The 21,240-nt window shown below is 42.2% G+C and overlaps 1 protein-coding gene across 2 annotated transcripts in view; it reads right to left on the bottom strand.

The window, feature by feature from the left end:
* The window catches only part of cluh (clustered mitochondria homolog), an 83,414-nt gene extending 62,744 nt beyond the window's left edge, over positions 1-20,670 (bottom strand). The window contains exon 1 of one of the 2 annotated variants that reach the window (XM_008122650.3): positions 20,606-20,670. Coding sequence is in view for 1 of the 2 variants with exons in the window: in XM_008122649.3 (XP_008120856.2) it covers positions 20,461-20,494 (34 nt within the window). In the remaining variant the exon portion in view is untranslated. The other variant, XM_008122649.3, reaches the window with a different exon arrangement.
* Between the last annotated feature and the right edge of the window lie 570 nt (positions 20,671-21,240).

Here is a 21,240-nt window from a genome sequence, read left to right as displayed (position 1 = left end):
TGATATACTAGTTTCAACATGCACGCCCAAGACGTGCAAGATTTTGAAAAGTCAGCAGAACAAATGTGGCATAATCCTGAGCGTGTCGGATGAAGACCGGAGAAATTCCGAGATGAGAATCGAAACTAGCCGTGAAGTTTCCTACGTACACCTGGCCTAACTGTTCCCTCTCAGTTGAACCAACCTCGCAGAGTTGTTGTGAAGGCAAAGGGGGGGGGGGGGCATGAGTTCAAGTTAATCACACATAAGTAGTTCTAACAGTGCAGGGAGTTTTGCAAAAACCCAATGTCATGCTATATTATCCGACTACCAAACTGAACTTGATAATCTCTAGGCCAGAGCTTTCCAAACTTTTAATGCTGGGGACATGGTTTTAAGACTCCTTCTCAGGAGTTTTTTTTGGACTGAATCACAGAATCATACCGTTGGAAGAGACCTCATGCTGTGCTTGCTATGAGCTGAATGCTCAACCATAAGTATCCTGGGCCTCCTAAGCTCTAAATTCTTTACAGCCACATAGCACTTCACGCTGTGTTTGCTGTGAGCTGAATGCTCGACCATAAGTATCCTGTTTTTGTATTTTGGATGCTCTACTGTTTTGGGGAGTTTTTATAACACAGAAAATCCTAACAAAATGGGTTATGGGCCCAGCACACCTCATAGAATCATAGAGTTGGAAGAGACCTCGTGGGCCATCCAGTTCAACCCCCTGCATAGAAGCAGGAAAATGAGATGGCAGGTATAGGAACCCAATGCTAATTGGTAGCAACAATTGAGCTCCGAGTCCGGGCCTGTGTGCGTGCCACGTCTTGCCAGGGCAGCCAAAAAGACGCACACCAGATCCTAAACTCCTCCGGCGTTTCTGCCAAATTCTCTCAACCGGCAAATGCAGACAGGCCAGTATTGTCATGGAGAGAAGAAGGCATGCTCCTACAACAGTCCCCACCAATATCGACCCGCACCCTTAGGCAAGTTTGGGCTATGTTTCCTTGTCAGCAGCCATGGGGGAGGCAATAGGCAGGGTCATGCAAATTCCACCCCAATGGAGAGAGTAAGAAACACTGGGATGTCTGTGGTGGAGGAAACATATAAAATCTAGGAGAAAATTGTCCCCGCATGAAAACATTCACTTGGGTGGTGGGCAGGATGGTGTTTGTGGAGGACATTGACAGGGCTCTTGGACATGTTCACAGAGCTCTCTAGAACTGGGATGTCTGTGGTGGAGGAAATACATGAAATCTGGGATGAAATGTTCCTCGTATGAAAGCCTTCACTGGGATGGGGGGCAGGATGGTGTCTGTGGAGGACATTGACAGGACTCTTGGGCATGTTCATGGCGCTCTCTATAACTGGGATGTCTGTGGTGGAGGAAATACATAAAATCTAGGATAAATGGTTCTCGTATGAAAGCCTTCACTTGGGTGGTGGGCAGGTTGGTATCTGTGGAGGACATTGACAAGACTCTTGGAAATGTTCACTGCGCTCACTATAACCTGCAAGGTCATTGGAAGGAGGGCCATTGGCATCTCCTGAGTAGTGGGAGATATAGCTTTTTGTGGAAGTTGAAGCTTGTGTAGTGGGAGCCACACACATATATACACATTTTCACTTTTATCATGTGTACTAGCCACGCCCGACAAGGCTTTGCTGTGGCATAGACCTAAGTGGGATTTTCTTCGTGCCATTCGAGTTAACAGCAAATCCACTGGGCCAAATCACACCAAATTTGGCCACAATGTTCATCACTTTCCAAGGACTGACCTTGCAGCTTCAAAGCCTGGCTGCTTCATGCCTAGAGAGTCTTCCCCTAGGTATGAAGCAGCCAGGCTTTGAAGCTGCAAGGTCACTCCTTGGAAAGTGATGAGCATTGTGGCCAAATCTGGTGTGATTTGGCCCAGTGGTTTTGCTGTTAACTCGGTCCTAATTATACACATTACATTTTTATATAGATAGAAGATAGATTTATAAATATGGCAATAATTTTATCTTGATTGAGACCCAAGGGCAGGGGTCCCCAAACTTTTTAAACAGGGGGCCAGTTCATGATCCTTCGGACCGTTGGAGGGCCGGACTATAGTTGGCCACTGAGCAATAATAATTAATAATAATAATAACAACAACAAAAACAATAATAATAAAAAAGAGTTTTGGAAGAGACCCCTTGGGCCATTTAGTCCTATCCCTTTCTGCCTTTGTGCGCCGAAAGCACAAGCAAAGCACCCCTGACAGATGGCCACCAGCCTCAATGTTAATAATAATAATAATAATAATAATAATAATAATAATAATAAAAGAGGGTTGGAAGAGACCCCTTGGGCCATTGAGTCCAATCCCTTTCTGCCTTTGTGCACTGAAAGCACAAGCAAAGCACCCCTGACAGATGGCCACCAGCCTCAATGTTAATAATAATAATAATAATAATAATAATAATAATAAAAAAGAGGGTTGGAAGAGACCCCTTGGGCCATTGAGTCCAATTCCTTTCTGCCTTTGTGCACTGAAAGCACAAGCAAAGCACCCCTGACAGATGGCCACCCAGCCTCAATGTTAATAACAACAACAACAACAAGAACAACAACAACAATAATAATAATAATAATAATAATAATAATGGTTGTAAGAGAAGAAGAGACCTCTTGGGTCATTTAGCCCAACCCCCTTCTGCCCTTGTGCCATGGGGGCCGGATAAATGGCTTCGATGGGCCGCATCCGGCCCCCGGGCCTTAGTTTGGGTCCAAAGGGGTCTTTGGAATGAGCTCAAATCACAACATGAATGAATGAGTGAATGAATGGAAGTGGAAGACTGGGAGAAACAACACACCTGTCCCTTTAAATGTCCCCCATGAGCCACATTCCATGGATGTGAGCCATTGCATGGTGAGGAGGAGAATAGGAAATTGAAGGGAATCCCTTCTGGGCCGCCGGCAATGACAACCCCCCCACAAGGTCAGCAGGATTCCCAAAAAGGAAGGGAAAGGGGATCCCTTTTGAAACCTTGACGGAGAGGACACCACGAGGCAAGGTACAAAAGGGCACCTTAAAGGATCCTGGGATCTGACAAGGCCCTCCCGGTCTGCTTGAATTGGCCGGAAGGGAGCCGTGAAGGTGACCTTGGGGAAAGTGGTGGAGAGAAGGAGGAGGAGGAGGAGGAGGAAAAAGCAGGAGGAGGAGAAACCAGCTGTTGCAATGCACATGCGGGGCACACCGGTGTGACACAATGGTGGGCACAATGGTGAGCACACAGGTGTGACACAATGGTGAGCACAATGGTAGGCACACAGGTGTGACACAACAGTGGGCACAATGGTGGGCACACAGGTGTAACACAACAGTGGGCACAATGGTGGGCACACAGGTGTGACACAACAGTGGGCACAATGGTGGGCACACCGGTGTGACACAAAGGTGAGCACACAGGTGTGACACAATGGTGAGCACAATGGTGGGCACACCGGTGTGACACAATGGTAAGCACAATGGTGGGCACACAGGTGTAACACAACGGTGGGCACAATGGTGGGCACACCAGTGTGACACAATGGTAAGCACACAGGTGTGACACAATGGTGAGCACAATGGTGGGCACACAGGTGTGACACAATGGTGAGCACAATGGTGGGCACACAGGTGTGACACAATGGTGAGCATAATGGTGAGCACACAGGTGTGACACAATGGTGAGCACAATGGTGAGCACACAGGTGTGACACAATGGTGAGCACACCGGTGTTACACAATGGTGAGCACAATGGTGGGCACACCGGTGTGACACAATGGTGAGCACAACGGTGGGCACACCAGCATGACACAATGGTGAGCACACAGGTGTGACACAATGGTGAGCACAATGGTGGGCACACCGGTGGGACACAATGATCAGCACAACGGTGGGCACACAGGTGTGGCACAATGAGACCCCATTCTGGCATGAACATCGACATTAACAAAAACAACAACAAATCCTGCTTTGATCTCAACTAAGACGCAAAGCCATTTGCAATGTCAACAAACAAATGCAATTTTAAAAATGACAACATCCAAAGTCACACTGACTTGCACATTTGGTTAGAATCAACCCAGGGCTTCACTGGACTACAACTCTGGGGGGAATCTGGGACTTGTAGTCCACAAACCCTTTCTCCGTGTTTCGGCATTCAACAGTACATATCTACCTATCAACAAATTCTAAAAAAAAAAAAAAAAACCAGATCAAAATGAAATGACAATAAAGACACAAGAAGACATCAAACAGGAACACCCAAAGACATCGTGGTTCCAATACTATCAAATACTACAATGTTATAAAGAAGACGCTAAAGCAGGTTTTGAACAAACTGTAGGTCCTTGGGAGTTAATTATGCAAAGGGGGGGATTATTAAGACATTATTCCAAATACTGCTGCAATGGGCAACAGAGGAAGAACAGGTTAAGAATTGCCAAGTGAAATGGGCTAGAGATTTAGGACATAGCATAAACCTAAGTCAGTGGGAAGAGATATGGTGTAAAAAGTTGAAATTCACCACAGCCTCTGAGATAAGAGAGAATTAGTATAAAATGCTTTTTAGGTGGTATTATACGCCAGATAAAATAGCTAAATTTGGTAAACAGACCTCCAACAAATGTTGGAAATGTGATAAAGAAATAGGGACCTTTTTCCATCAATGGTGGAAGTGCAAAAAAGTTTAAAAAATATTGGAACGAGATACATGACACAACCCAAAAAATATTACAAATAAAATTTCCATTAAAGCCCGAAACGTACCTTTTAGGCATTACAATTAGAAAAATGAATAAAAATCAGGATAGAATGCTTTTCCTAATGGGTACTGCTGCCAGGATAGTCCTTGCTAAAGTATGGAAACAAAATAAGATACCCTCTATAAATGAATGGATCTTGAAATTACTAGACCTGATAAAAATGGACATTCTAACACAGAAGTTAAGAGATGCAAAGATAAGAACAGATCGGTCAAGCTTCAAAGACTTTATACATAAGAATGGAAACATATTTACAATTGATTTATCTGAAGTATGAAAGACAATAACTATGAAAAGGTCAACTGGACATTGAAATGGACGTTGGAAACCACGAAAATACAACTCCTCGGGAGGACAAAAAAAAAAGTCTTCCTTCTTTTTAATTTTTTTTTCATTTTTTCTTTATTTTTTCCCCCTTTTTCTTTCTTACTTCCCTCCTTTTTCCTATATCTTCTCTATCCACCCCTTTCCCCTACCTTACCACGGATTTGTTTTCCTTGCTTTAGCTGTAAAATAACACTTGAAAAGCAATAAAATTATTTTTTTTTAAAACAGTACATATCTACCGTCAGGAGAGGTGGAGAAAACATCACCAGCATTATCGTAATTATAATCATTATAATAATTTTTGGGAATTGGTTATAAGGGAAATAGAAAATATTATGAATATAAAAATTAGAAGGAATCCAGTGGAAATATTACTTTTAATTAAAAAAGAGGATGAGAAAGATAAGAGGGAAAAATATTTAATAGACATGCTATTAACAGCAGATAGATTACTAATTGCAAAATATTGGAAAGGAGAAATGAAAATACAAATTAATAAATAGTATAAAGAAGTTTGGAGAATGGCACTGACAAGCTAACATCAAATTTAAAAGTAAAAAAGGGATTATGGAAAAAAAATGACTTCGAAGGTATTTGGAGAAAATTTCTAGAAAAAGTATTGGAAAAAGAAGACGGGAATTTACCTCCAAAGGAAGAATTGAACTTTTGGTGGGACTACGGAAGAAGAGATGGCTCTGGAGAAAGGGAGCACAGGGGTGAATGTAAATAAAAGAGGGGGAAATGTATAGGATACGCTTATATAACTGTAACTTTTTCTCAAAATTAATAACAATAATTTTTTTTAAAAAAAATATAATCACCATTATCATTCTCCTTAAATCTTTTGATGGTTTAGGGTTGTTGTGAGTTTTCTGGGCTGTCTGGCCATGTTCCTGAAGCATTCTCGCTTGACGTTTTGCCCACATCTACGACAGGCATCCTCCAAGATTGTGAGGAAACAGGAAACAATCAGGGCCTACTTACACCTCCTAACAAAGGTTTCCCCCCAGGCAGGAAGCAACTAGGCTTTGAAACTGCAGGGCCATTCAGTCCTACAGACTACAATTACCAAGAGAAATATAGGGAACTGTAGTTTCAAAACACAACATTGGAAAGCTACAACAGAGTCTCTTTGAATCTGTGCGGAGAATTCCAAACATGAAACAAACAGAGCCAACAAAGGATTCCCCAGGCAGGAAGCAGCCAGGCTATTTAATGCTAATTACCGTATATACTCGAGTATAAGCCAACCTGAATATAAGCCGAGGCACCTAATTTTACCACAAAAAACTGGGAAAACATTGACTCAAGTATAAGCCGAGAGCGGTAAATTTCAGAAATAAAAATAGATACAGTACTAATAAAATTACATTAATTGAGGTATCAGTGGGTTAAATGTTTTTGAATATTTACATAAAACTGTAATTTAAGATAAAACTGTCCAACTCTGGTTAAATCATTAGTCTCATCTTCTTCAATGTAAATGTGCTTATGTATCCTTTTTTAAAATAAAATAATCTTTATTAGTTTTAACAGAATAATAAAAAGCAAAAACCCCTAATTGGGCAAAAAAAGAAAAGGAGAGAAAAGGTCAAGAGAAGACAGGAAGGAAATGCAAAAAAAAAAAAAGAGAGAGAGAGAGAGAGAGAAAGAGATTTTAAAAAGTGAATATAAAAATGACTTCTCAGCAGTTTCTTCAAGGTAATTTGCCTTTTCTTTCTTCCTTAATTTCTCCTTAAATTCTAACTCCTTTGCTTATGTATCCTTTAAATAATAATAGAGTAAAATAATAAATGTAATAATACTAATAAATACAGTAAAATAATAAATGTAAAAATAAATAGATTAAAATAATGAATGTAACGTACATTCATGGAATATATCCAATGCAGTTTGGTAGTCAATGTTTTTGTAGTCAATTTTTCAATATATTGCGAAGTTTTGGTGCTAAATTTATAAATACAGTAATTACTGTGTATTTAACTGCTTTTTCTGTCCATTTGTTGTAAAAAATGATGTTTTGGTGCTTAATTTGTAAAATCATAACATAATTTGATGTTCAATAGGCTTTTCCTTAATCCCTCATTATCCAACATTTTTGCTTATCCAACGTACTGTCGGCCCATTTATGTTGAATAAGTGAGACTCTACTGTAAATGTACTATATATACTCGAGTATAAGCTGACGAATATAAGCCAACCAGGACCCTCACCCGCGTATAAGCTATGGGGGGCGTTTTCAGTCCTAAAAAACGGTTGAAAAACTTGGCTTATACTCAAGTATATACAGTAAGCTGGCAAATGGCAACATTCACACTTGCCTCCAAGAGACAAGAGTTATTTCTCCCACCCTGGACAATGCTTGATTAGCATTGCTTGATTAGCATTGAATGGCTTTTCTGCTTCTTGCCTGAGGGAATCCTTTGTTGGGAGGTGTTAGCTGGCCCTGATTGTTTCACGTCAGGAATGGTTTCACGTTCTTTCTCCCACCCTAGATATTCCACAGATATATAAACCCCACTTGCATAGTTTTCCAAAAGACCTCACAACCTCTGAGGATGCCTGCCACAGATGTGGGCAAAACGTCAGGAGAGAATGCTTCCAGAACATGGCCATACGGTCCGGGAAACTCACAACAACCCACTGGAATCTGTCTATCTTTAGCGGGAATGTCCACAGCTCTGTAGAAAAGCAGATGTTTTGGGTGCAGAAGGACCCAACGGGGATGCACCCAATACAATAAAATCACTGTGGTTTGGAGAAGACCTTTGTAATCCCAGTTTAGACATTTTCTGCAATTCTCCCACCTGAAAAAGCAAGAAATCTACCTATACAGACCTTTGAGGAAGGGTCATAACATACTCTACCTAAGGAAGAGGCTTCAAGGGGCACTCTTATTCTCCTTCCCTGTAGACACAGAGATTAACGTTTGACCTTCTGGGGACCACAAAAGTCAGAACGGGGGGCATGGGTATTGGACACATGCTGCTCTCGCCCCTGTAAAATGGGAAAGTCCAAGGGTCTGACGGCGCATAACTTAGGTTCTTATGATCAAAGAGCACTCAGCTTTCCAGGCAAAAGGTCGCCGATTCGGCTCTCAGCGCCTCTAGACAAAGAGATCATTAACAGAGAATGAGAAAGAAAGACCTGCTTCGGGGAGAATGGCAGTGACAGTCATCTCTCCATGTTGACACTGGCAAATTTGGAAGTTCAAAGATGTGATTAAAATGCTGTCTCGAAGAATCTCTAGGTCTCATAGTGCATATGATAATCCATCTTGTTGATGGGAAGTTTCTCACTGGAGTGGAAATCATCTATTGGACAGATGGCAAGCTATTTAACCTCAGCAGACTGAAAGCCAAGGCCATAACAACATTTGTTATAGAATTCCAATATGCCGATGATAACGTAGTCTGTGCACTTTCAGAAGAAGACCGACAAGCTACACTAAACATCGTTGTAAAAGCATACGGGAAGCTCGGCCTTTCAGTGAAAGCCAAAACCAAGGTCACAACTGTATCTGTTATGGAACTCCAATATGCCGATGATAACGTAGTCTGTGCACATTCAGAAGAAGACCTACAAGCATGCAAGATATGGGAAAAATGTATAGAGTTTGTATATGTAGAAGGTAAGGGGAACAAACCTATAAAAGAAACAATGGAATTTTGGAAATAAATATTGTAATTGGCTGGTTTGGGGTGAAGAGTCGGAAGAATCTGATGACGACATGGGTTTTGGTCTCTTTGGGATAGCACTAGGTGAAGGGTAACAAAAGGTAAATAATATTAGTATGTAATATAGTTAGAGATTGAAAATACTATAGGAGCTATGATATACATAACTCTGTACTGCAAATTTGTTAAAGAATGTATAAGAAGTTTTAAGTACCAAATATGTAAAATTCACAATATTTCAATAATTTAAATAAAAATTATTTTTAAAAAAGCATATGAGAAGTTCGGCCTCTCATTGAACATGGAGAAAACCAAAGTGCTCTTCCAGCAGTCACCAACCAATCCCTCTGCAATGCCAGAAATACAGCTTAATAGCATAATGTTAGAAAATGTTGACCATTTCCTCTCCCTTGGTAGCCACCTCTCCACAAAAGTCAACATAGACACTGAAATACAACACCGCCTGAGCTCTGCAAGTTCAGCATTCCTCCGAATGAAGCAGAGTGTTTGAGGATCTGTTATAGAACTCCAATGTGCTGACGATAACGTAGTCTGTGCACATTCAGAAGAAGACCTACGAGCCACTCTAAATACCTGTTTTGAGGATCAGGCCATCCATGGGGATATCAATGTGCTTGTTTATAAAGCTATTGTCCTCCCAACCCTGTTCTACGCCTATGAAACGCGGACTGTCCACAGACGCCACACTCCATTCCTGGAAAGATTCCACCAGCGTTGCCTTCGAAAAATCCTGCCAATCTCTTGGGAAGACAGGCGTAGAAATGCCAGCATGTTGGAAGAAGGAAAGACCACCAGCACTGAAGCAATGCTCTTACGCCATCAACTCCGCTTGACTGGGAACACTGTCCGAATGCCCGATCACCAAAACAGTTGCTATACTCCCAACTCAAGAACGGAAAACGGAATGTCGGTGGGCGGGAAAAGAGATTGAAAGATGGGCTTAAAGCTTTAAAACAGTGGCATAGACACCGAGAACTTGAGTGCTGTAACTGGAGGTCAGCTGTGACCAGCGGTGCTGTGGAATTTGAAGAGGCACAAATGGAGGGAGAAACATGCCAAGAGGAAGGCACATCAAGCCAACCCTGATTGGGACCACCTTCCACCTGGAAACCAATGTCCTCACTGTGGAAGAACATGCGGGTCAAGAACAGGGCTCTACAGTCCACCACCAACACACTACACTTGGAAGGCCATCATACTTGGACAACGAGGGATCGCCTAAGCAAGTAAGTAAGTACTACTGGAGAGTCATGCCAGAAGGCTAAGAGAGAACATTGCCCCAGGAATCTCAAGTCCTCCAGAGCGATTCCAGTAGGCGTTGAGTATGAAGACACATCAGAGAACCAGAAGGCCATCACGGAGTCATCATCTGCCAGGTTGAAGGGGAGACCTTGTCCAGTTTTGGCACCATCCTGGAAGCCCCCGTCATCCATAATCCAAAGTGCCAACCATAAGATTGTGGCTAGAAAGAATCGAGTGTCGTCAAACAGGCTGAGAAGTATACACTCGGGATGTTGAGAGATAAGATGGGAGGAGGATAGTTTTGGAGAAGGGAGCGGGAAGGAAGGAGGAGGAGGATTTGAAGGTCAGTCCGGCAGGCATTGAAAAAAGAACAAACAATATGGAAGTTGTTGCTGAACATCCAAGTAAGAAGGCAAAGGGATAGAGACCAGGAGGCCTCTTTCCTTCCAGGTCATGCAGGATTACATTACCATTTCAATGTAATGATCCCTTGACCAAGTTAAGACCTTGATCTGACTCCTGAGGACTGAGCTAAGCTTTTTTCTGAATGACAGATTGTGGCCTCTTTGCCTTTGGCCCCAGGTTGACCTGGATGACCTTCGCAGGAAAAAAAAAATCCTAAAGGTCGGTGGTAAGAAAACTCCAGCTACAAACTCACTCGGGAAAGATCTCAAAAGCGGAACAGATCTAGTGTTTCAGCTTCAGTTCTCATATCCGTAAAATGCCAAAAAAGCCACTGTCTGTTCCTACAGATTGGGAAGAGTGATACAGTCAGCTTTCCACATGCGCAGGTGCACCCGTGAAAGTGAAAAACCACAAATAAAGGAATTAGTCATTTTCAAAAAACCGGAAAACACAATTTTAGGAATTTCTTATGTCTTCCAGCATGATTTTACGGCCAACGAATACTGGAAAGCAGTCACAGAATCATACTGGAAGACATAAAGAGTATGTTTTTAAGCGAATCTGTAAACAATCACATCTACAAAAGTAAAAATGGGGACGATGACTTTATATTCAAATGACTAGAGTAGCAAAGCTAATCAATTCACTTCACTTTGCAGACATATAGGCTAGATAATATATAATACTAATGTTATGCTATACTAATAATATGATATATTGTATATACAGTAGAGTCTCACTTATCCAACATAAACGGGCCGGCAGAACGTTGGATAAGCAAATATGTTGGATAATAAGGAGGGATTAAGGAAAAGCCTATTAAACATCAAATTACGTTATGATTATACAAATTAACCACCAAAACATCATGCTTTACAACAAATTTGATAGAAAAAGTAGTTCAATACAAAATAATGCTATGTAGTAATTACTGTATTTAGGAATTTAGCACCAAAATATCACGATTTATTGAAAACATCAACTACAAAAATGCGTTGGATAATCCAGAATGTTGGATAAGTGAGTGTTGGATAAGTGAGTGTTGGAGAAGTACATATTATATTGATATTATTATAATGTAATAAAGGTAAAAGGTAAAGGTTTCCCCTGACGTTAAGTCCAGTCATGTCTGACTCTGGGGGTTGGTGCTCATCTCCATTTCTAAACCGAAGAGCCGGCGTTGCCCATAGACATCTCCAAGGTCATGTGGCCAGCATGACAGCATGGAACACCGTTAACTTCCAGCCGGAGTGGTACCTACTCACATTTGCATGTTTTCGAACTGCTAGGTTGGCAGAAGCTGGAGCTAACAGCGGGTGCTCACTCCACTCCCGGGGTTTGAACCTGGGACCTTTCGGTCTGCAAGTTCAGCAGCTCAGCGCTTTAACACACTGAGCCACCGGAGGTAAAGGTATATAAATGGTATATTTATATTACATATAATATTACTAAGAATATTACACTATAGTGTTATAGTACAATATAGTAATTTATAATGCTTATATTGTGCTATACTAATAATATAATATATTGTATGTACATATAACTTGTAAGCCGCCCTGAGTCCCCTTCGGGGTGAGAAGGGCGGGATATAAATGTTGCTAATAATAATAATAATAATAATAATAATAATCTATATATATAAAAGAGTGATGGCATCAGGGCAGCGGACAAAACAACAAAACTACAGGCCCCCCAACCTCGAAATTTGACAACACAACCCATCATTCACGGCTCTAGGTTGATACAACAAAAAGAAAAGAAAAATAAAGTCCTAATTACAGGGAGAGGAATAATAGTTTTTATCCAATTGCTGCCAGTTTGAAGGCTAAGCTCCACCCACTTGGTCTCCTAGCAACCTACTCAGCCCAGGGGACAGGCACAGTTAGGACTCCCTCTACCCACACCACTTTCACAGTACACAAACAACCAAATGCATACTAAACATAAAGACAACCATACAACAGACATTCAATACCACCACTACCTCAACAATTTCTCACCAACACCACCAGACAACGCCACAGCAACGCGTGGCTGGGCACAGCTAGTATAATATAATTGAGTCTCCTTGGGCCCTCCAGGTGTTTTGGACTACAACTCCCACCATTTCTAACAGCCTCAGGCTCCTTCCTTTGCAGACATGTAGAGGAAGTTCTTTTTTAAAAATTTAAGATATACAGAAGGTCGCTCTGGCATGGAACCGATCCTGGCAGGGATGAAACTCAGTGCAGAACACACATGGGTTAAAAATGCGAGTCCCACATATGTATATATACACACACCTTGTTTCTGACTCCGTTAGGTAAGGCAGAGAAAGCGCCAAGAGTGCCAAATTCACTCCTGGCAGTTGCAAGGAGCCAACGCCTTCTTCACACCCTTCTCTTCTTTTTCCAAACGCCCAGAACCATAAAAGCAAAGCGCCAGCCGCACACCTTCGCCTCTGGAGATCCATGCGCCACATTGGCGCAAAAAGACAGTCATGAGTTACGGCATGGCACCTCGGTCTAAATGCATATTTTGTCCTAACCCGGCCTCCAAATTTCACAGAGCACAAGAGTCAGGCCTTGACTATTTGTACGTTCTTATGCAAACCCTGCCATTCTACCCCACAATACCTGCTCTACTCGTGGAATGAGCTTCACCAAAGTGTGCCAAAGTCTTGTAAGTGTGCGCATATGCTAGCCACAGTGTTTGGCCTTCGTATTAAGCATGCTTCAAAATCCTCCGTTCAGACATCGGCCTTCTGCGAGGTCCTTGACCCATAAAGCCCTGGCTCAATGGATTAGTTATTTGCTCTGCTTTAACGTAAGGAGAGAAAGAGAGAAAAAAACAAAGCCCCACAATCTATATTTTCTCTTGCTCAAGAGCTTGAAAGAGGAGCAAAAGAAGTCATTCAAAAATAACATTATAATATTATATTGATAATATTATAATGTAATACACTATAATAATAATAATAATAATAATAATAATAATAATAATAATAATAATAATAATAATACATAGAATCATAGAATAGTAGAGTTGGAAGAAACCTCATGGGCCATCCAGTCCAACCCCCTGCTAAGAAGCAGGAAATCGCATTCAAAGCACCCCCGACAGATGGCCATCCAGCCTCTGCTTAAAAGCCTCCAAAGAAGGAGCCTCCACCACGGCCCCGGGGAGAGAGTTCCACTGTCGAACAGCCTTTCTCACAGTGAGGAAGTTCTTCCTGATGTTCAGGTGGAATCTCCTTTCCTGTAGTTTGAAGCCATTGTTCCGTGTCCTGGTCTGCAGGGCTGCAGAAAACAAGCTTGCTGCCTCCTCCCTATGACTTCCCTTCACATATTTGTACATGGCTATCATGTCTCCTCTCAGCCTTCTCTTCTGCAGGCTAAACATGCCCAGCTCTTTAAGCCGCTCCTCATAGGGCTTGTTCTCCAGACCCTTAATCATTTTAGTCGCCCTCCTCTGGACGCTTTCCAGCTTGTCAACATCTCCCTTCAACTGCGGTGCCCAGAATTGGACGCAGTATTCCAGGTGTGGTCTGACCACACCTATATAATATTAATTATATTAATTTTCTGCAGCTAGCAGTTTATAATTTATAAATATATAATATACTGTATATACTTATAATATTAATAATATTATAATGTAATACAATATTATACTAATAATAATATAGGTAAAAGGTAAAGGTTTCCCCTGACAATAATATACTATAATAACATTAATTATATATTATACTAGCTGTGCCCGGCCACGCGTTGCTGTGGCGAAGTATGGTGGTATGGGAAATGAAGTATTGAGGAATTGGTGGTAGTTAAGGTCAAGGGTAAAGGTTTTCCCCTGACATTAAGTTGAGTCGTGTCTGACTTTGGGGGTTGGGGCTCATCTCCATTTCTAAGCCGAAGAGTTGGCGTTGTCCATAGACTCCTCCAAGGTCATGTGGCATGACTGCATGGAGCGCCGTTACCTTCCCACCGAAGCAGTACCTATTCATCTACTCTCATTTGCATGTTTTTGAACTTTAGGGTTGGCAGAAGCTGGGGCTAACCCTGGGGGCTCTGTCCGCTCCCCCAATTCAAATGAATGAATGCTGTAATTAGGGAAAATGTTTAGCATATAATGGCCTTGCAGCTTTAAAGCCTGGCTGTTTCCTCCCTGAGTAAATTTTTTGTTGGGAGGTGTTAGCTGGCCCTGATTGTTTCCTGTCTGGAATTCCCTTGTTTTCAGAGTGGTGTTGTTTGTGATATTTTATGTGCTTCTACTGTCTGTGGCCCTCAGAAAACAGAGGATTTGCCAGGCTTTGGTGATGGGAAGACTTTGTTGGGAAGTGTTAGCTGGCCCTGATTGTTTCCTGTGTGGCATTCTCCTGTTTTGAAAGTGTTGTTCTTTATTTACTGTCCTGGTTTTAGAGATTATATTGTTGTGTATTATTCTACCACAGTAATTATTTCATATTACAGTAGAATCTCACTTATCCAATATTCACTTATCCAATGTTCTGGATTATCCAACACAGTCTGCCTTTTAGTTGTCAATGTTTTTGTAGTCAGTGTTTTAAATTCATTGTGATATTTTGGTGGTAGATTTGTAAATATAGTAATTACTACATAGCATTACTGCACATGGAACTATTTTTCTGTCAAATTTGTTGTATAACATGATGTTTTGATGCTTAATTTGTATAATCATTACCTAATTTGATGTTTAATCGGCTTTTTCTGAATCCCTTCTTATTATCCAACATATTCACTTATCCAACGTTCTGCCGGCCCGTTTAGCTTGGATAAGTGAGACTCTAATGTACACAGAATCGTAGTTTCAAAACACAACACTGGAAAGTTACAACAGAGTCTCTTTCAATACGTGCAGGGAATTCCAGACATGAAACAACCACAGCCAGCTAACACCTCCCAACAGAGGATTCCCCAAGAAGGAAGCAGCCAGGCTTTGAAGCTACAAGGCTATTCAATGCAACATTCGCACTTGCCTCAAACAGACAAGAGTTATTTCTCCCACGCTAGACATTATTCCACAGATATATAAACCCCACTTGTCTAGTTTCCAACAGACCTCACAACCTCTGAGGATGCCTGCCCTAGATGTGGGTGAAACGCCAGGAGAGAATGCTTCTGGAACATGGCCAGACAGCCCGGAAAACTCGCAGCAACTCAGTGATTCCAGCCATGGAAGCCTTCGACAACACAAAGCACAACATATTCACAGCAAAACGAGAGCTGCAAAAAGCAGATAACAATGTGATATCTCCCCTTTCTAGTTACTCGCATCAACCACAAAAACAACTCCACCGCTTTGGGTCTTGATCAAGAGAGAAAAGCGGGATAATATTATCATTATCATCAATAATTTCCTGTGCTGTGGTCGGCCTTCCACATTCGAGCACAGAATGCCCACTAAGGTGGAAAAATAGGAAATAAGTGAACTATTTCTAGCATTATCATGTCAAAGAAATGTTTTTGCGATGTCTTCCATCGTCATTCTATAGTCAACTTTGGCTGGAAGCTGAGAACAGAAGCACTTTGAGATTTGACTTCAATGTTTTCTCTAGAAATCTCTATGTCCTCCAGCATAATATTATTATGATTATTGACACAAAGACAGAGCTATTATTATTATTATTATTATTATTATTATTATTATTATTATTTTGACACAAAGACATAGTATGACACAGCGAACGAGATCTATATGCTGGATTTCGTATCACAAAATCACAATTCAAACACTTCCCAAGTGTTTAGTACTGTGTGATGTATTTTCGGATGATGAGTGCAGATCCATTATTATTATTATTATTGACACAAAGATAGAGTATGACACAGTAAATTAGATATACATGCTGTATTATTATTATTATATTGACACAAAGACATAGTATGACACAGCGAACGAGAGCTATATGCTGGGTTTCGTATCACAAAATCACAATTCAAACACTTCCCAAGTGTTTAGTACTGTGTGATGTATTTTCGGATGATGAGTGCAGATCCCAGTACTATTATTATTATTGACACAAAGACAGAGTATGACACAGCAAACAAGATATATATGCTGTATTATCATTATTTCATGTCAGGAGCGACTTTAGAAACTGCAAGTTGTTTCTGGTGTGAGCTAACTGGCCGTCTGCAAGGACGTTGCCCATGGGACATTGCCCGGATGTTTTACCATCCTGTGGTAGGCTTCTCTCATGTCAAGCTGGAGCTGACAGACGGGAGCTCACCCTGCTCCCCGGATTCGAACTGCCGACTTTTGGTCAACAAGGGTTTAGCCCATTCAACCACAGGGTTCTCCTTATAATAACAATAACAACTTTGTTTATATTTCGCCCTATCTCCTCATGAGGAGATTGCAACATATACAGAAAGGTAAACATTCAATGTCTTTAATTGGAATAACAATGACATACAAATATACAGAACGAAGGTAAAGGATTTCATCTCCAGCTTTCTGGAGGCAGTGCTCAACTCTAGCCATGGGGAGGTGCTCTTGTTCCATTTCCAAGCCTAGAAGCCTGTTGTCAATAGATACCTCCTGGTCGTGTTGCTGCATGGGCGCCTGTATTAACTTCCGGCCTTAGCAGCACCTATTGATCTACTCGAACTACTAGGTTGGCAGGAGCTAGGGATAACAGCTGGTGGCACTGGCAAATTGAGCCTCCATCTACACAGCAAGTCTGCCTTGGAGTAGATAACTCGGAACAACAAATATGCCTGAAATATGAAATATGCCTCCCTTATTTCCATACGGTCACATCCTAATTCCTCAGGACCAGAGATCATGTCTGACCCTTCACTAGCTATGTTTTTTTCTCAGATCAGGTCTTACATAGAAGCATAGAAGAGACCTCATCCAGTCCAACCCCCTGCTAAGAAGCAGGAAATCGCATTTTTTTTCGTGTCAGGAGCAACCGCAATGTTTCCAAATACAACACGAGTCTCCAAAATACAAACTCACATCTGTGCATATGTCTAAACGAAAGGATCGAGAGGCACCCACACTCTAGGCTGTTATATTGCAGGGTGTGTGAGTGGGAACTCTTTAGAACTGTTATTCAGTGACTGTGGAAAGATGGAATAAACCATTTGCTTCCAGCGTATTGTTGCTGTGAGCTTGGTTTCGACTCCAAGAACTTCCAGAGTCTTACTCTGCAGAGATTCAAATACACAGCTCCAAGGTTAGTTGTTTGAACCCTGGTTGGGTTAAACTCATTGCTCAATGTTATGAGAGTTGTAGTTTTCAAAGGCCTTACATCTTCACTGCCAAAGGATGCTGGTCCCTCCCATGAAACTATCATATTGTTTATCAGAAGCTAATCCTTTCTATCTATATCCTGCCCTCTTATAGTTGCATATGGGTGTTGCATATATATATATACACACACACACACACATAGGCCAGTAGCTAATCCTTTCTTTCTATCTACTATCTATACACATAATAAAAGTGACAATCTGTAAGTAGCTCCCTAAGGCATTTCTCAAAGGGATTAATAGTTTCCGGACTGTCTTTGGTCGCTCTTCTCTGGAAGCCTTCCATCTTGAGATTACTACAGCCATGTGCCTGTTTACAACTGGCAAAGTAAACAGCAGCCACCTCCAGAATCTCATCTATGCATATAATAACAACAACAACAATAGTGAAAATATGTCTGTATGTCTGTGGCAGGGGTGTCCACTTACACAGACAGACTCCCATTTCTACAAACAGTTATAGCTCCCACGACTCAGGAGACACCCATGGCCAATGACAATGCAGGTTATAGCGAACTCCATGAACATGCCCAAGAGCCCAGCCAATGCCCTCCACAAACACCATCCTGCCCACCATCCAAGGAAAGGCCTTCATACGTAGAGAATTTCATCCTAGATTTTGTTTTTCCTCCACCATAGACACCCCAGTGTTTCTGACTCTCTGACATTGGTGTGGAATTTGCATGGCCCGCCCACTGCCTCTCCCATAACCCTTTCCTACTCTTTTCTATGGCACACAGCAAACAGAGGAATTGATCAGCAACTGAACATATTCGAGAGGTTTGGGGAGAATTCACCATGATTTATAGGAGTTGGAGGTACCGGGATGTATAGTTCACCTGCAATCTAAGATCTCTCTGAACTCCACCAACAATGGGCCTGGAACTAACTTGGCACACAGAACCCACATGGCCAAGAAAAAATGCTGGGTGTCTTTGGAGTGAAACAGAGATGAAATTTTGGGATCGGATTTGTAGGAGTTGTAGTTCACCTACACCCAGAGCGCAATTATGAACCCAAACGATGCTAGATCTGGACCAAACTTGGTATCCATACCCGATATGCCGAAATATGAATACTGGTGGGTTTGGAGGGGAAGTGGCCTGGACATTTTGGAGTTGTAGGTACTGAGATGTATAGTTCACCTACAATCTGTGAGCACTGTGAACCCAAACACTGATGGATCTGGGCCAAACCCGGCACACATACCTGATATGCTGGAAATTGATTACTGGAGGGGTATTGGGGGAACTGACCTTCCTTTCTGGGAATAGTAGTTCACCCACAACCAGGGAAACTGTAACCTTCAACGATGATGGACCCGGACCAAACTTGGCACAGGACACCCATGACTAAATCAACGTACTGGAGGAATTGGACCAAACTTGGCACACGGAGCCCACATGACCAGCAACAAATACTGGAGGTTTTTGGGGGAGATTCACTTTGATTTGGGGGACTTGTAGTTCACCTATGTCGAATGAACCCAACCACCGATGGATCTGGGCCAAACTTGGCACACATATACGTGATACGCCGAAATTTGATTACTGGAGGGGTTTAGAGTGGTTGATTGAATTGGCTTTCCTTTCTGGGAGTTATAGTTCACCTACAAACTGGGAAACTCTGACCTCCAACAATGATGGACTGGGTCCAAACTTGGCACACGGAACCCCCATGACTTACTCAACCTCTAGGAGGGGTCTGGGAGTTGTAGTACACCCTTGAGCTAGTATATTATGAAATACATTGTAATATGCGGTGAGAATATTAAAATAAACCTTGATATAGACAATAATATAGGATAATATAACATAATTGAGTCTCTAGGGGGCTGACTCGCCCTAGCGAGCGTTGTAGTTCACCTTAGAGTTGGTATATTACAAAATACATTGTATAATATGCGGTGAGAATATTAAAATAAACATTGAAATAGACAATAATATAATATAATTGAGTCTCTAGGGGGGCTGACTCGCCCTAGTGGGAGTTGTAGTTCACCATAGAGATGGTATATTATAAAATACATGAGGTGAGAATATTAAAATATTGTAACATGAGGTGAGAATATTAAAATAAACCTTGAAATAGACAATAATACATGATAATATAATATAATTGAGTTTCTAGGGGGGCTGACTCACCCTAGTGGGAGTTGTAGTTCACCCTTGAGTTGGTATATTATAAAATACATTGTGATATGCAGTGGGAATGTTAAAATAAACATTGAAATAGACAATAATATAATTGAGTTTCTAGGGGGGCTGACTCACCCTAGTGGGAGTTGTAGTTCACCCTAGAGATGGTATATTAGGGTATTATTTTAATACATGAGGTGAGAATATTAAAATATTGTAACACGAGGTGAGAATATTAAAATAAACCTTGAAATAGACAATAATATAGGATAATATAACATAATTGAGTCTCCTTTTGGGAAAGAGGAGAGTTTGGAAGGATGTAAAGCAGGCAAGGGCAAAGTTGGGCCCTCGAGGGGTTTTGGACTCCAACTCCCAGCATTCCTAGCAGCCTCAAGCCCTTTCCTTTTCCCCCTCAGCCGCTTAAGCGAAAGGAAAGGGTCTGAGGCTGCTAGGAATGCTGGGAGTTGGAGTCCAAAACGCCTCAAGGGCCCAGTTTTGCCCATGCCTGCTCTAGTGCGAACCGCAGGGCCCTGGGAGTTGTAGTTCGGCGGGGGTCCTAGTGGGCTTTGGGCCCTGAGGGGGCGACTACAACTCCCAGGGTGCCTCGGGCCTTGCAACACTCACCGACGCGACTCCCCTCGCCGGCTTGGACGACCATCTCCCGCCTGACTGACTGACTGACTGACTGGACTTGCCTCGCGCTGGCTTCTTCCTTCCCACGTGGTCCGCTCACGCCCCGCCCCTCGCCCGCTTGGCCCCGCCCACTCACCTTGCCGCTCGCCTTTCGAGGCCGCCCTCTCTCTCTCTCTCTCTCTCTCCCCGCGCGCGCAGTGATGACCGTCGCCGCGACGGAAGCGGCGCTGGGACAAAAAAGGGAACCTCAGAGATAGAGCGGTTAGCGCCTTAAAGGGCCAGAGCCCCACTTAAAAAAAAAAAATAGGAGAGAGAAGCGCAAGAACGGGAGCGCGCTTAAAGGGCCAGAGTCCCAATTTGAAGACTGAGTAAATAAATAATGAAAGCAAGGGGGGGGGGGGGAAGGAAGTGTTTCAATATAATAATAATAATAATAATGCACTATTATAGTGGTATATTTATATTATATATAATACTAGCTGTGCCCGGCCAGGCGTTGCTGTGGCGAAGTCTGGTGGTCTGGGAAATAAAGTACTGAGAAATTGGTGGTAGTTAAGGTCAAGGGTAAACGTTTTCCCCTGACGTTAAGTCCAGTCGTGTCTGACTCTGGAGGTTGGTGCTGATCTCCATTTCTAAGCCGAAGAGCCGGCGTTGTCCGTAGACTCCTCCAAGGTCATGTGGGATGACTGCATAGAGCGGCGTTACCTTCCCGCCAGAGCAGTACCTATTGATGCACTCACATTTGCATGTTTTTGAACTTCTGTGTTGGCA

Source organism: Anolis carolinensis, unplaced genomic scaffold, assembly GCF_035594765.1.
Source record: "Anolis carolinensis isolate JA03-04 unplaced genomic scaffold, rAnoCar3.1.pri scaffold_7, whole genome shotgun sequence".
Classification (NCBI taxonomy): Eukaryota; Metazoa; Chordata; class Lepidosauria; order Squamata; family Dactyloidae; genus Anolis; species Anolis carolinensis.
The sequence above is the reverse complement of the archived record's forward strand: the minus strand, read 5'-3'. Positions and strand labels throughout refer to the sequence as shown.